Source organism: Piliocolobus tephrosceles, chromosome 15, assembly GCF_002776525.5.
Source record: "Piliocolobus tephrosceles isolate RC106 chromosome 15, ASM277652v3, whole genome shotgun sequence".
Taxonomy (NCBI): Eukaryota; Metazoa; Chordata; class Mammalia; order Primates; family Cercopithecidae; genus Piliocolobus; species Piliocolobus tephrosceles.
In genome coordinates, this window is record NC_045448.1 from 61,188,476 (window position 1) to 61,203,774 (window position 15,299).

Sequence of the window (15,299 nt, forward strand, 5' to 3'; positions counted from 1 at the left end):
ACGCATGTGTTCATAATAACTGGCATAGTTCTAGTTGTTTTAAAACTATATAGCTGGTATCACACTTGGAATTCTGTAACTTCTTTAGCACAACATAGTGTCTCTGAGCTTTGTTCACGTTAGTATTTTAGTTGTAATTAATTAATATTGTATTGTATTCTATTGTAGGAATGCATCCTAATTTAATTCTTTTCCTGTTAGTGACTATTTTAGGTTATTTCTAAGTTTTTAGTGTTACAGTGTGACAGCGAACATTCTTTTACAGTCTCTTTGTACGTTTGTAACCAAAATTTCTCTAGGGTGTTTGCCTACAAGTGAAATTGATGGTTTAAAGGGAATGTGGGATTCTGTTTACTTTTCCCTCTCCTCTAGATGGGGGAAGTTCAGAACTCTAGATTTGGAATTTTAGGGCCAGTAGGCTAGTTGGCCAACTTTGTCAGCATACAGGTAAGAAAGTGAGGCCCGTCATCATAGTGTCAGAGCTGAAGTAGTTATGGAAGAGAGAATGGAGTAGTGGAAAGAGGTTTTGGAGGTCAGATTCTGGCTTGTCCTCTCTTAATTTTCAGATACTTATCTGTAAAATGGCACTTATTCAATACCTCTTAGGATTATTGCGATTGAGTGATATTATATACATATGTAGATAATTACTCTGTCCTATTCATTTACCATGTATATTTACATATATATAACACAAACAATACCAAAACACTGCTCTAGCTTTCTCAGAGGTAAAAAGCCAAATCTTTAAAAAGAAATTATAACTTGAAATAACTAATTGGAGTTTTGTTTGTTCTACAACAAAATAAATACAGAAGAGAAATTAAGCTGTATTTTGTTGTTTGGTTTTTTGGGTTTTTTTAGTCATTTTGGAAGGTATCCATGCTGTTTTATCTTCCATTGATTCTTTCTCCCTCTCTACCTAATGAGATCTTTTTTTTTTTTTTTTTTGAGACGGAGTTTCGCTCTTGTTGCCCAGGCTGGAGTGCAGTGGTGCGATCTCAGTTCACTGCAACCTCCACCTCCTGGGTTCAAGCGAATCTCCTGCCTCAGCCTCCCAAGTAGCCGGGATTACAGACGTCCGCCACCACGCCCGGCTAATTTTTTGTATTTTCAGTAGAGACGGGGTTTCACCATGTTGTCCAGGTTGGTCTTGAGCTTCTGACCTCAGGTAATCCACCCACCTCGGCCTCCCAGAGTACTGGGATTACAGGCATGAGCCACCATGCCTGGCCTCTAATGAGATCCTTATCTAAAGAGCGTGTCTTACTCTGTGCACTTAGTAGGGGTAAGACAGTGTTTTGACAAGTTAAAATCCAAAAACAATTAAACGATCTCTATAGTGTGTTATTTTTTACAGGGCTAATTTATTTAACTTGAAAGATTGATTCTGATTTTGAGATTACATTCTTACTCTTGGTGTTAATGGCCCTTCGTGGAACATGGTGAAGACAAATGGTAACGTTGGTTGTTTAGTGTGTATGTTTTCACTTTCATAGCAAAATTAAAAGGTTTGCCAACCCCTGTTGGTCCCAGAATTTATTTTGAAGTTAATTAGTTTGTGTAAACTCAAAATCTCAGAACTTCAGTTGGCCGAGCGCAGTGGCTCACGCCTGTGATCCCAGCACTGTGGGAGGCCGAGACTGGTGGATCACCTGAGGTCAGGAGTTCGCGACCAGCCTGGCCAACATGGCGAAACTCCATCTCTACTACCAATACAAAAATTAGCTGGGTGTGGTGGCACACTCCTGTAATCCCAGCTACTTGGGAGGCTGAGGCAGGAGAATTGTTTGAACCCAAGAGGCGGAGGTTGCAGTGAGCTGAGATCTCCCTAGTGCACTTCAGCCTGGGAAACAGAGAGAGACTCCATCTCAAAAAAAAAAAAAAAAGAAAAATCTCCGAACTTCTGTTGTACTTTATTCAAGACCGTAGTTTCCTGATGGCTAAGATCTTTAGAGGGTGGCTCATGTATCTTCCAAAAGATTGCCAGTAGTGTAAAGAATTTTATTTCAATGTGAAGATGGTATGGGTACCAGTCTAAAATGAAGAGGATAATTAACTAGAGTTGCAAAATTCTAGGACTGTAAACTCTGATTCAAGCAGAGGATGTTAACCTAGGTTTCCCAAGGACAAATCTAATTGTGATTTCTTTTTAAAAGCCAGATTATTTCACAAGGACCTTCTAATGGGATGTTTTCGTTTCTTTCCTGGGGGAAAAAACCCCATTGTTTTTACTAAAAGCTTTCTTTCAAGTGGTTGACTGCTTTTCAAAGATTCTAGAATCTGGATGGTACTTGACTTAAGTCTGCAGGGTAGTGGAGGTGGCCCTGGCGCAGATCCCAATCAAACTCTGGGTTTGAGCTGAGTGGTGTTGGTACAGTTGTCTTGATGCCAACACATGCTGCGTTTGGCTTGAAAAGACATCCTAACCATGAAAGCTGCAGGCAGTATGAATAGCCCCTTCATAAACATAAACATAAAATACCTTTTTTTCCTTTAAAAGAAAGTATCTGCCCCCACTGTTAGTACTAAGTAAACTTTTAAGGTAACTGAATTAACATGAGTAGATTGAGAGATTCAATGTATCAGTATGATACATACTTTAATTTTTTTCTGTTGTTTCGTTTTTCTTATTTTCTTGAACAGAAACACTGTGCTGGACAGCCAGTGTCAACAAAAGCATTATGGAATTACCTCTCCAATTAGTTTGGCGTGTCCTAAAGAAATTGATCATATTTACACACAGAAATTAATTGACGCCATGAAACCATTTGGAGTGTTTGAAGATGAGGAAGAATTGAACCACAGGTGTGTCACTGAAAACCATAAAATATTTGACAGTGCCTTGTTTAATCATTAATTCTACGAACATATTGAATACCTACTATGTCTCTACATACAGGTGCAGAAATGACAAAAAGAAAAGTCTTGGCCCTCTTGGAGCTTACATTTTAGGTAGGGGTTAGAGGAAGAGATTTGTCATCAATAATATCAGTATTATACTCGTGAGTAATATTACACATGATAAGTGCTACTGAAAAAAAGCTGAGGGGGTAGAGGTTTCAGGGAAAGCCTCATTGAGAAAGTCACATTTAAGGGAATATTTAAAGATGAAAGAAGGAGCCATGTGTCTATCTGAGGGAAAAGTGTTCTAGGCAGAACTCTTGAAGTGGTGTATTTGAAGAGTACATAGCAAGATACCCTGGGTATCAGTATTGAGGAAGCAGGAAAATATAGGCTTGCAGAAAGCAAGGTGGTAAGGAGCTTGGAGGGCAAGAGCTCTTAGGACCTTGTAAGGTGTCAAGGTTTGGTTTATTCTGAGTGAAGTGAGAAGCTGTTAGAGTTTTGAGAAGGTTGACATGACTGGACTTACAAAAGTTTTAACAGTCACTCTGGCTGCTGTATTGAGAGTAATCTTAAGAGAAGTGCAAGGGCAGAGCAGAGAAACCAGTTATCTAGCAATTATAATAGCCCCAGGAGGAAATAATGGTGGCTAGAACCTGGAGGATGGTCATAGAGGTAATAAAAAGTAGAAATCTGGATATATTTTAAAGGTAGGGTTCTTAGAGTTTAATGACTGGAATGTGTGTGTGAGAGAGGTCAAGGATGATGGCCAAGATTTTTGGTCTTGGCACCTTGAAGGAGTAAATTTGGACAGAAGTTCAGTTTTGCATGTTATCTTTGGGATGTCTTTTTTTTTTTTTTTTTTTTTTGAGACAGAGTCTTGCTATGTCACCCAGGCTGGAGTGCAGTGGCATGATCTTGGCTCACTGCAAGCTTCGCCTCCCGGATTCACGCCATTCTGTTGCCTCAGCCTCCCCAGCAGCTGGGACTACAGGCGCATGCCGCCACGGCCAGCTAATTTTTTTTGTATTTTTAGTAGAGACGGGATTTCACCGTGTTAGCCAGGATGGTGTCAATCTCCTGACCTCGTGATCTTCCCACCTCGGCCTCCCAAAGTGCTGGGATTAAAGGCCTGAGCCACCGCACTTGGCCTTCTTTGGGATGTCTTAAACCCTGCTTTTCTCTTCTAAATGTGGATTCATTTATGCCATTGGTTATAAGTTTGTTTTAATAATACTAAACTTCTTTAATACTATTAGACAGAAATTAGCCAGTAATTAGTTTGCCCATTTTAATTAGTCAAAGACCTATTACTAGCAATTCTAGCTTCTGTTACCACATTGAATTGAATTAATTCCATAGTAAAGCCAAGAAAGTTGACAATTCACTAGGCCTTTAGAGCCTCATTGAAGGCAATTTTATGGTTTTTATTAGGGTTTTTGAATTTTGAACATAGCTCAAAAACTTAAAATATTGTAATCAGATTTATCACCTCTTTGACACTGTGAAGGATCTAAGAATGCCAAAGAGATGGCCCTGTGTCAATAGATGTGATAGCATTATTGCATGTATGTTTTGGTTTTACCCTAATATCAACACAAAGGGTATTGCCTATATGGGTTTTTAAAAATACTGTTTGTTCATTTTAATCTGAAGCCTTTTTGTTTTTTTTTTAGGCTAGTGGTTCTTGGTAAATTGAACAATTTAGTAAAAGAATGGATTTCTGATGTCAGTGAGAGTAAGGTAAGACTAAACTATGTGGAATTCTTGTTTTTATTATATCTTAGTCATTCATCCTGGCAATAAGATGCAGGTGTTGAGAAGTATCTGAAATACATCATCAAAGCTTGGCTCTCTGGTATACATAGGAGTGAACTGGTCTAGACGGTTGAATTTCTAAGTAGATGAGGATTTACCCAGAAGTAGCCGATATATAGCTGTGAGTCCACATAATTGTCTTGTTTGACTCGTATGTAGTAGGCCAAATATCAGATTTTACTTAAAAATCACATTTCAACTGTTTATTTATAAAGTATTAGATCCGGCAATGCTGGGCCTGCCTTTGTGCACAGCAGGAAGAGGCTTGAAGGGGATTGGGCTCCTATCTTCCATTGCCTCATGGCCCCCACCACTCCTGTTTTCTTTGCAAGGTGGTTAGTTGAGCAGTTACTATGTTTCTCATGTGGGATTCCCTTACTTGCCTACCTGCTTGGTTCCTAAGACATAGGAATTTGCAAACTAATTTATAACTACAGAACTCTTCTCCCCTCCTGTAGCTTAACTATTTTTCCCCTGAAATTGATTACATTTTCCTGCTTTGTGTAGTGCGGTCCTCCCTTGGTATCCTCCGGGGGATTGGTTCTGTGACCTCCAAAGATACTAAAATCTGTGGATGCTCAGGTTCCTTATATAAAATAATATAGTACATATTTGCATGTTACCCTTTCATATCCTTTTGCATACTTTCAATCATTTCTAGATTACTTAAAATATCTAATACAATGTTAATGCTATGTAAATAGTTGTCACTATAATTTTTTTTTTATTAGCATGTTTAATTTTTTTTTTTTTTTTTTTTTGAGATGGAATCTCACTCTTTCGCCCAGGCTGGAGTACAGTGGCGCAATCTTGGCTCACTGCAACCTACTCCTCCCAGGTTCAAGCGATTCTCTTGCCTCAACCTCCTGAGTAGCTGGGACTACAGGCGTGTACCACCACTCCGGACTAATTTTTGTATTTTTAGTAGAGACGTGGTTTCATCATGTTGACCAGGCTGGTCTTGAACTCCTGATCTCAGGTGATCCACCTGCTTCAGCCTCCCACAGTGCTGGGATTACAGGCATGAGCCACTGCGCCCAGCCTAAATTTTATTTATTATTATTATTATTTTTTTTGGAGACAGAGTCTCGCTCTGTCGCCCAGGCTGTAGTGCGATGGCACGATCTCACCTCAGCCTCCCCAAGTGTTGGCATTACAGGCATGAGCCACCGTGCCCGACCATAAATTTTATTTTATTTTTTTTATAGATAGAATCTCCCTCTGTCACCCAAGCTGCAGTACAGTGGCACAATTATATAGCTCACTGCAGTCTCAAACTCCTGAGCTCAAGTGATCCTCCCACCTCAGCCTCCTGAATAGCTGTAGCTGTAGGAATGCACAATTGTGCTTGGCTTATTTTCTTCATTATTTTTTGTAGAGACAAGAGTCTCACTATATTACCCAGGCTGGTCTCAAACTCCTGGTTTCCAGCAGTCCTCCGACCTCAGCCTTCCAAAGTGCTGGAATTACAGGCATGAGCCACTGCGCCTTGCCTAAATTTGCTTTATTTTTTATGACTTTTCCCCCCCAGTATTTTTTATCCGTGCACAATTGGTTGAATCTGCAGATATGGAACCTGCAGATATGGAAGGCCAACTATATTTTGAATATAATTGTTTTTGTTTTTGTTTGGAGACATAATCTTGCTCTGTCGCCCTGGCTGGAGTGCAGTGGTGAGATCTCAGCTCACAGCAACCTCTACCTCCCAGGTTCAAGTGATTCTCCTGTCTTAGCCTCCCAAGTAGCTGGGATTACAGGTGCATGCCACCATGCCACCAGCTAATTTTTGTATTTTTAGTAGAGATGGGGTTTCACCATGTTGGCCAGGCTGGTCTCGAACTCCTGCCCTCAAGTGATCCGTTCTCTTCGGCCTCCCAAAGTGCTGGGATTACAGGTGTGAGCGAGCACACCTGGCCTTGGTTTTGGTTTTGTTTGAGACATGGTCTCTCTCTGTTACCCAGGCTGCAGTGCAGTGGCATAATCTTGGCTCACTGCAGCCTCTGCCCTGGGTTCAAACAGTTCTCTTGCCTCAGCCTCCCAAGTAGCTGGGATTACAGGTGCATGCCACCAGCTAATTTTTGTATTTTTAGTAGAGATGGGGTTTCACCATGTTGGCCAGGCTGGTCTCGAACTCCTGACCTCAAGTGATCCGTTCTCTTTGGCCTCCCAAAGTGATCCACCTGCCTCAGCCTCCCACAGTGCCGGGATTACAGGCGTGAGCCACCGCGCCCAGCCTAAATTTTATTTTTTTTTATTTTTTATTATTTGGAAGCAGAATCTCGCTATGTCACCCAGGCTGTAGTGCAGTGGCACGATCTCACCTCGGCTCTTGACTTACAGGTGTGAGCCACCGTGCCCAGCCTCACAATTGAATTTTTATTGTTGTCTGAGAATCACCACTGTGAAGATTATTTTACTGGCTGTACCAGAATGAGGGAGAGAATGTTCAACTGGGTGATACCATTTGCTTCATCACTAGGTAGACAATACTGTTACATTTTAAGGTTTTTGTTTTTCATAGTTTTCCCATCTTTGCTCTAACAGCAATCGGTTGAAAGGTAACGTCTCACAGTTGTCAGTGTGTCTACCTGTAAAGTCCCTTTCTGCCCCTTAATCTGCATGGATTTAGAAATTAGGTAAACACCTGCAGAATTTTTTTTTTTTTGGAGGTGGGAGTCTCACCCAGGTTGGAATACAGTGGCCCGATCTCAGCTCACTGCAACCTCCGCCTCCCAGGCTCCAGCAGTCCTCCTGCGTAGCTGGGACCACAGGCATGTGCCACCACGCCTGGATAATTTTTGTATCTTTGATAGAGACAGGGTTTTGCCATGTTGGCCACGCTGATCTCAAACTTCTGAGTTCAAGCAATCCACCCGCCTTGGCCTCCCAAAGTGCTAGGATTATAGGCATGAGCCACCACACCCGATCTAGAATTCTTTCTTTTACAGCTTTAAACAGTGGGCTCAGAATAAAGTTGAGTCTCCTCAAGACTACAGTCATTGAGTTTAACATGGTCTTTATGCTCTTTACTTTTGTTGCCAAAAGGCCGTCTGCCTCATTTCTGAACTCAGCAGGGTTATCAATAGTTGAAGTTATTGGATGAGTCAAATTCTGAGTAGGTGAAATTCTAGTCACAAGTAATAAAAAAAAAAAAAAAGTTAACATCTTCCATTGAGCAGATGAGGTCATTTTTCTATGTGAATTATAATTGTCTCTTTCATGTGGGGGGAATGCGGGAAGGATATCTGTCTCCCAAGCTGTGGTGCAGTGGCATACATAATCATGTCTCACTATAGCCTCAAACTCCTGGGCTCAAGCAATCCTCCCACCCCAGCCCCCCCAAGTAGCAGAGACTACAGGTACACATCCTGATGCCCAGCTACATTTTTTTTTTTTTTTTTTTGTAGAGATAGGGTCTTGCCATGTTGCCCAGGCTGGCCTCAAACTCTTGTACTCAGGTGATCCTCCTGCCTTGGCTTCCCAAAGTGTTGAGATTACAGGCATGAGTCGCAACCATGCCCAACCTATAATTCTCTCTTTTTTTTTTTTCAAATTAAAACAAAAGTCATGAGGTCTCACTGTGTTGCCCAGGCTGATCTTGAACTCTTGAGCTCAAGTGAACCTTTCACCTCAGCCTCCCGCAGTGTTAGGATTGCAGGCAAGAGCCACCACTCACAGCCTATAATTCTCTTTATGTATATTTTACTTTGGAAGGTAACTGAAGGATTTGTGTTCAATCAAAGATGATTTGAATCCATACACAATTGGGATATTTAACCTTTAAATAGTATAGAACCCCAGATCAAATAATTTTAGTTAGATACTATGGCCGTGGCAAACTGTGATTTAGCGTATCACTTTCTCATAAATCATACAAGAATCAGACTTCTCAAAGTAGAAATATGAACTAAAAGATTTTTTTAAGGTCCTGGCTTATCTGTCCATTTTATTCGTGTTAATTATGAATAAATTTATAGATTCCTGGGCATAGTGGTGCCTGCCTCCAGCTACTCAGGAGGCTGAAGCAGGAAGATCTTGAGCCCAGGAGTTCAAGGCCAGCCTGGCAACATAACGAGACTCTGTCTCTTTAAAAAATCTGATTAATAAATTTACTGACTTCTTTTTAGCTATAAAATTATTTGTGATACTCTGAACGTTAATATTCATTACACAGAGGCGTTAAGCATAATATTCTATTATATAGATACTTTTATTCAAGGTGAAGTTAATCAGCACATATTACTCTTCAGAAATTGTACTGGGCATTGTGAGAAAATACAGAGAAGTAGTAGACAAAGTTCTTAACTTTGAGAAATTTAAATATGATTAAAGATTAAATATGAAATATGATTTTACATACCAAAAAAGTCAGTAAATATAGCAAAAAGGAATTTAAGAATTTTAAGGGCAGAGAGCACACAGGAAAAAAAAGCTTGTTAAGGGGGTAAGGATAACCAGGGAAGGCTTCATGGAAGAGGTGGAACTTGAAGTGAACTTCCAAAAGTGGATAATACTGATAGCCAGAAGCTGGATACTGTGGCTCATGCCTGTGATCTCAACACTTTGGGAGGCCGAGACAGGGGTATCGCTTAAAAACAGGAACTTGAGACCAGCCTGGGCAACAAAGCAAGACCCCATCTTTACAAAAATTATTTAAAAATTATCCAGGCGCGGTGGTATATGCCTATAGTCTCAGATACTCTGGAAGTCAAGGCAGGAGGAATATTTTGTGCTCAGTAGTTTGAGGCTGTGGTGAGCTAAGATCACACTGCTGTGCTCACTTCAGCCTGGGCAACACAGTGAGACCCCATTTCCATCTGTTTTTTTTTAAAAAAAAACAAAAAACAAAAAACAAAAGATGCCCAGAGAGGATGGGCAAGCACTTGAGGTGGGGACAATGGCAAATGCAGTGGAAAGGAGGCTGGATTCTGTGACCATGTTGGTTGGTTGGTTGGTTGGTAGTTGAAGCTTCAGAAAGGAAGATAAGAAGGCAAGAAAGATCCCTAGGAACATGTGGATATTTTCAACAGCAGGCCCAAGGATCCTTACCTCAGTAGTTAGAGAAGAAGGCATTGGCAACTTTTGAGTAGAACAGCTATATTTAATAGAGTAATTTAAGAACATCAGCCAGTGAATTTTATACAAGATAGTGAAAGAGAAAAGGAAGATTCATTAGAGGGTAGTTTAGGATGCCATTAAATAACCTAGAATTAGGGGAGTATTCGTTGAATAGAAAGGAGGCCACAAATTTGAGGGATATAAGCTAAGAATTGGTAAGCCAAGAAGAAGGAAAAGGTTTGGGCAGTGAAGATAATGAGGAACAAAAATAGAGAACTCAGAAGCAATATCTGTTAGCATTGGAATGAATTTTTTTGCTTGCTTGAGGCTGGATATTGAAGTGGATCAGGATACTTGAGTGAATATCTGATGGGCTTTTGGAATTGGCTCTGAAGAGAGGCGAAAATTAGCTTTTTTTCTTTTCTTTTTTTTTTTTTTTTAAGGTAGGGTTTCACTCTTGCTGAGGCTCAACCTCCTGGGCTCAAGCAGTCCTCCCATCGCAACCTCCCTAGTAGCTGGGACTAGAGGCACACACCACCATGCCCAGCTAATTTTTTATTTTTTGTAGAGATGGAGTCTCATTGTTTTGCCAGGCTGGTCTTGAACTGGACACAAGTGGTCCTCTTGCCTCAGTCTCCCAAAGTGCTGGGATTACAGACATGACCATGCCCAGCCAAAAGGTAGTATTTTAATTACGTTATAATCCAAGAAATGTTAATTAAGCTTGTTGGAATAGCTCTCATAAGGAGATCATGTCAGGAATGACCCCGTTCTTACAGAAAGGTTGTAGAGCTAGAATCGAGAAATTAAACATACCTGTCACAAAAACTAAAGGGGATATGGATTGGCCAAGAGTATTATGTTTTAGAGAGCTGAAAGCACATTAGTTTGGTGAGAGTTCCTTGGTGACTACCAAAAGAGTGATGAAGCGAAAGACAGGCAATTGGAGGAGACATGTATGGTCAAGTGATTAAAAAGAAAAGCTTTTCTTCAGAGAGAGATGTATGCATGTGTTGTGGGGGTGAATTTGTTTTGTCTTCCCTCTGGTAATACCCCTACTACTTTAAATCACAGTCAGAGGATCTGTGAAGTACTTTTGTAAATCTAATCTTGACAAAGTTGACAACTCTAATCATTTGCTCAATAAAGGCCAGTAGACATTATGGTGATTTTTTTTTTTTATTATTTTTTGAGGCGGAGTTTCACTCTTGTTCCCCAGGCTAGAGTGCAATGGCGTGATCGCGGCTCACTGCAACCTCCACCTCCCAGGTTCAAGTGATTCTCCTGTCTCAGCCTACCAAGTAGCTAGGATTACAGGCGTCCACAACCAGGCCCAGCTAACTTTTGTGTTCCTAGTAGAGAAGGGGTTTTGCCATGTTGGCCAGGCTGGTCTCAAACTCCTGACCTCAGGTGATCCGCTGGCCTCAGCCTCCCAAAGTGCTGGGATTACAGGTGTGAGCTACCACGCGCAGCCAACATTGAGGTGACTTTTATGCTAAATAATTTGAATAATTGAATGTCTTCTGCTTAACTTTATTTTAGAACCTCCCACCTTCTGTTGTGGCTACTGTTGGTGGTAAAATTTTCACGTTTGGATCCTATAGGCTTGGAGTACACACGAAAGGTAACTGCTTTTCTGTGTTTTAGTGCTAAGAACATTGAATGACAAACTCTTGTTCATAATTAGAAAATACAGGAGAACAAAGTTCCCATTATTTCACTACTTACAGCTAATCATTGTTAACATTTTCTTGTACTCAGCTTCCGTACCTTCTTCTGTGCATATGTTTGAGTGTACTTTAACAAAAAATATAACACATAATATATTCTTCTTAAGAACTACTTTAATTTACAGGAGCTGACATTGATGCACTTTGTGTAGCTCCAAGACATGTGGAGAGATCTGATTTTTTTCAGTCTTTTTTTGAAAAATTGAAACATCAAGATGGCATTAGAAACTTAAGAGTAAGTATCCTCTGGCATTTAATATTTTGAATTTAGATTAGGACAAATATCTATAAAAGCTAGGGCTTAAGACTATTGAAATACCTCCTAAGTTACTATTAGGAGATATTTAATAAGAGTAACTTTAATAAGTGATGATTAAATGATGATTAAGAACATAGGCCTTAGAGTTATACAGACTTGAGTTGGCGTCTAGAATCTACTACATAATGGCTCCTAGATCTTGGTTAGGTAACGTAATCCTCTGAGCCTGTTTCCCAATCTGTAAAATGGAGATGTGGTAATAATGTTTTTATAAGGTTTTTGAGTATTGATGAGATATTTACATAAACCATTTACTGTAATAGCCAATAATGATTGATATATACCAAATTTTTATGATGAGTGCTATTATGTGTAAGGTTCAGTTAGTAACTCTTTATATGTGTATATCTAGCCATTCATTCAGCAAATAAAATTTCAGCACCAGTAATTTGTTAGATGCTGTCATTAGTCTTACAGATACAATAGTAAACCTGACATTGTTTATTGAAGAGGGGGTTATGTGAACTAAATAAACAAAACAGTGTTAATGCATTCTGAAGTGTTAGAATAAGGTGAAGGTCAAAGAATCTGTGATATTTGGGGAATCTGGGAATGTTTTTAGACAAGGAAGTTAAGAATTTGTTAGGTTGGGGAGTTAAGGAAGACTCAGAAAACCATTATTTCTACTAATCTCAACTGTATTAATTAAATTTTTAATATATAAATCATGAGCTCTCATTATTTTAAAATTTCTAACCCTAGTAGCCTTTCCAAATAATCAGTTTTCAGTTTAGACTCAAGAAATTATAAGTACCCAGATGATAGCAGCTTTTTGGGTTTTTTTTGGTTTGTTTTTTTTTTTTTTTAATTTTACTTTAAGTTCTGGGATATATGTGCAGAACGTGCAGGTTTGTTACATAGGTATACATGTGCCATGATGGTTTGCTGCACCCGTCAACCCGTCATCTAGGTTTAAAGCCCTGCATGCATTAGGTATTTGTCCTAATGTTCTCCCTCCCCTTGTTCCCCACCCCTGGACAGGCCCCAGTGTGTGATGTTCCTCTCCCTGTGTCCATGTGTTCTCATTGTTCAACTCTTACTTATGAGTGGGAACATGCAGTGTTTGGTTTTCTGTTCCTATGTTTGCTGAGAATGATGGCTTCCAGTTTCATCCATGTCCCTGCAAAGGACATGAACTCATTCTTTTTTAGGGCTGCAGACAATAGCAGTTTTGCTTTCCAGTTCTGAGGAATATTTTTAGAGGGATAATAAATTAGATACTGTTGTAGGCATTTTGTGTTTCTTACATAATATAGGTCACAAAGTAGAAATACCTGGAATGTAAGACCAAAAGCATTTTCACTTTGTTGAGTTAAAATACAAACTGGGAGCAAAGATATTCACATTATTGGTAGTTAGGAAGGATAAAGAAGGGATTACACCTATATGTTATGATTGTTTTCCTTTTTTGTAGGCTGTGGAAGATGCCTTTGTACCTGTTATAAAATTTGAATTTGATGGTATTGAAGTAAGTGTTTAATATTTTTGTGACTTTACAATTGAACTGTTTAACTTGTAAGTTTGTTTTCTGAAGTCAGGCTTAACATAAGTGCATATTTTTAAAAATCAAATAATCTCCTTTTTTTTTTTTTTTTTTTTTTTTTTAAATAAAGAGATGGGGTCTAACTCTGTGGCCCAGGCTGGAGTATAGTGACACAATCATAGCTCACTGCACCTTTGAGCACCTGAGTTCAAGTGATCCTTCCACCTCAGCCTCCTGAGTGGCTGGGATTCCAGGCACACACCACCATACCTGGCTAATTTTTTGTATTTTTAGTAGAAGTGGGGTTTCATCATGTTAGCCAGGATGGTCTCAATCTCCTGACCTCGTGATCCACCCGCCTCGGCCTCCCAAAATGGTGGGATTACAGGTGTGAGCCCCTGCGCCCGGCCCATATTTTTAATTTCTAAGAATACTATTTTATTCTTTAAATGTGCCTTTTTATTTATATCTGTATTTATTTACAGCCTCCTGACCTTATTTCCTAGATACAACATTTTTACCTGCTTTCTTAGGTCTACTGGGTCTGTTACCACTTGTCCATCTGCTTTCCAGCTTTCATAGCTTTTGCTGTTGTCACTTTCTGTTCTTTGTCCTAGTGAATTTTGCGTTTAAAATAAAAATAATACTAAACAAAAAAATTAAATTTTCCTGGTATTTTAGTGAGGTTTCAAGAGGGAGCAAATGTAAATGTGTGTTGGATCTTCTATCTTTATCTAGAAATTTGCTCATAAGGCTTTGATTTTTTTTTTTAAATGCTTGGCATATATGCTAAAATTTAAATGCTTTCATTAATTTGAAAGTTTAATTACCTTAACAAAACTTTACAGTGATTTTCCCATGTGAGATTGCCTACATAGGCCTGTTGAAGCTTTGGTAGAACTTCCCAAACTAATAATCAGAGCTTTTCACATTTTTATGGTGGGATGGGAGAGGATGGATTGAAAGGAGAAAATGTAATTTTTTTCTCTTTTTTCGCATCTTTCCAAAGATTGATCTAGTCTTTGCAAGACTTTCAATACAAACCATATCAGATAATTTAGATCTAAGAGACGACTCTCGCCTGAGAAGCCTTGATATAAGGTGTATTCGCAGCTTAAATGGTAAGCTTCTAAAAAGAAATCTCAGATACCTGCTTCAAAACAATTAGATAAATTTTTGCAAAATTGACTATTAATTCAATTTTGGAGATTGGACTCAGTTTAAAATGTAATTTTCTTTATACAGGTAATGTGACCACATTTAAGAATCCTAAAAACCACGAATTTATTTGAAAGACTGTGTGTGTGTGTGTGTGTGTATATATATATATATATATATATATAGTAGTGGTTCTCAAACTTACTGATCTCAAGACTTCTTTGCACTTTTAAGATTTATGGAGGACCCCAAAAAGCTTTTGTTTATGTGGATTATATCTGTCAATATTTACCATGTTAGAAATAAAAACTGATAAATTTAAAAAATACTTAGTCATTTATAAATAATGAACCCATTTTAAATTAATATAAACTTGTGTGTGAAGAATGACTTTTTTTTTTTTTTTTTTACATTTTGCAAATCTCTTTAATATTTGACCTGATAGAAGACAGCTAGATTCTTATTTGTGTCTACAATCAATTGTAATATTTTGTTTTGGTTAACATATAAGAAGAAAATCTGGCCGGGCGTGGTGGCTCACGCCTATAATCCCAGCACTTTGGGAGGCCAAGGTGAATGGATTACTTGAGTCCGGGAGTTCCAGACCAGCTGGGATAACATGTTGAAACCCCATCTCTACCAAAAATACAAAAAATTTAGTTGGATGTAGTGGCACTCGCCTTTAGTTCCAGCTACTCAGGAGGCTGAGGTGGGAGGATCACCTGAGCTCAGGAGGTGGAGGCTGCAGTGAGCCATGATTACACCACTGCACTCTAGCCTAGGTGACAGAGCGAGACCTTGTCTAGAAAAAAGAAAAGAGGCCGGGTGCGGTGGTTCATGCGTCTAATCCCAGCACTTTGGGAGGCCGAGGCAGGCAGATCACCTGAGG

General features: G+C 39.3%; 1 protein-coding gene across 2 annotated transcripts in view; it reads left to right on the forward strand.

The window, feature by feature from the left end:
- The window catches only part of PAPOLG (poly(A) polymerase gamma), a 42,151-nt gene that overhangs the window by 1,242 nt on the left and 25,610 nt on the right, over positions 1 to 15,299 (forward strand). For both annotated transcript variants that reach the window (XM_023228303.1, XM_023228304.1), the window contains exons 2-7: positions 2,647 to 2,808; positions 4,521 to 4,587; positions 11,263 to 11,344; positions 11,576 to 11,685; positions 13,184 to 13,237; positions 14,262 to 14,373. In XM_023228303.1, coding sequence (XP_023084071.1) covers positions 2,647 to 2,808; positions 4,521 to 4,587; positions 11,263 to 11,344; positions 11,576 to 11,685; positions 13,184 to 13,237; positions 14,262 to 14,373 — 587 coding nt within the window. The remainder of the gene's footprint in view (positions 1 to 2,646; positions 2,809 to 4,520; positions 4,588 to 11,262; positions 11,345 to 11,575; positions 11,686 to 13,183; positions 13,238 to 14,261; positions 14,374 to 15,299) is intronic.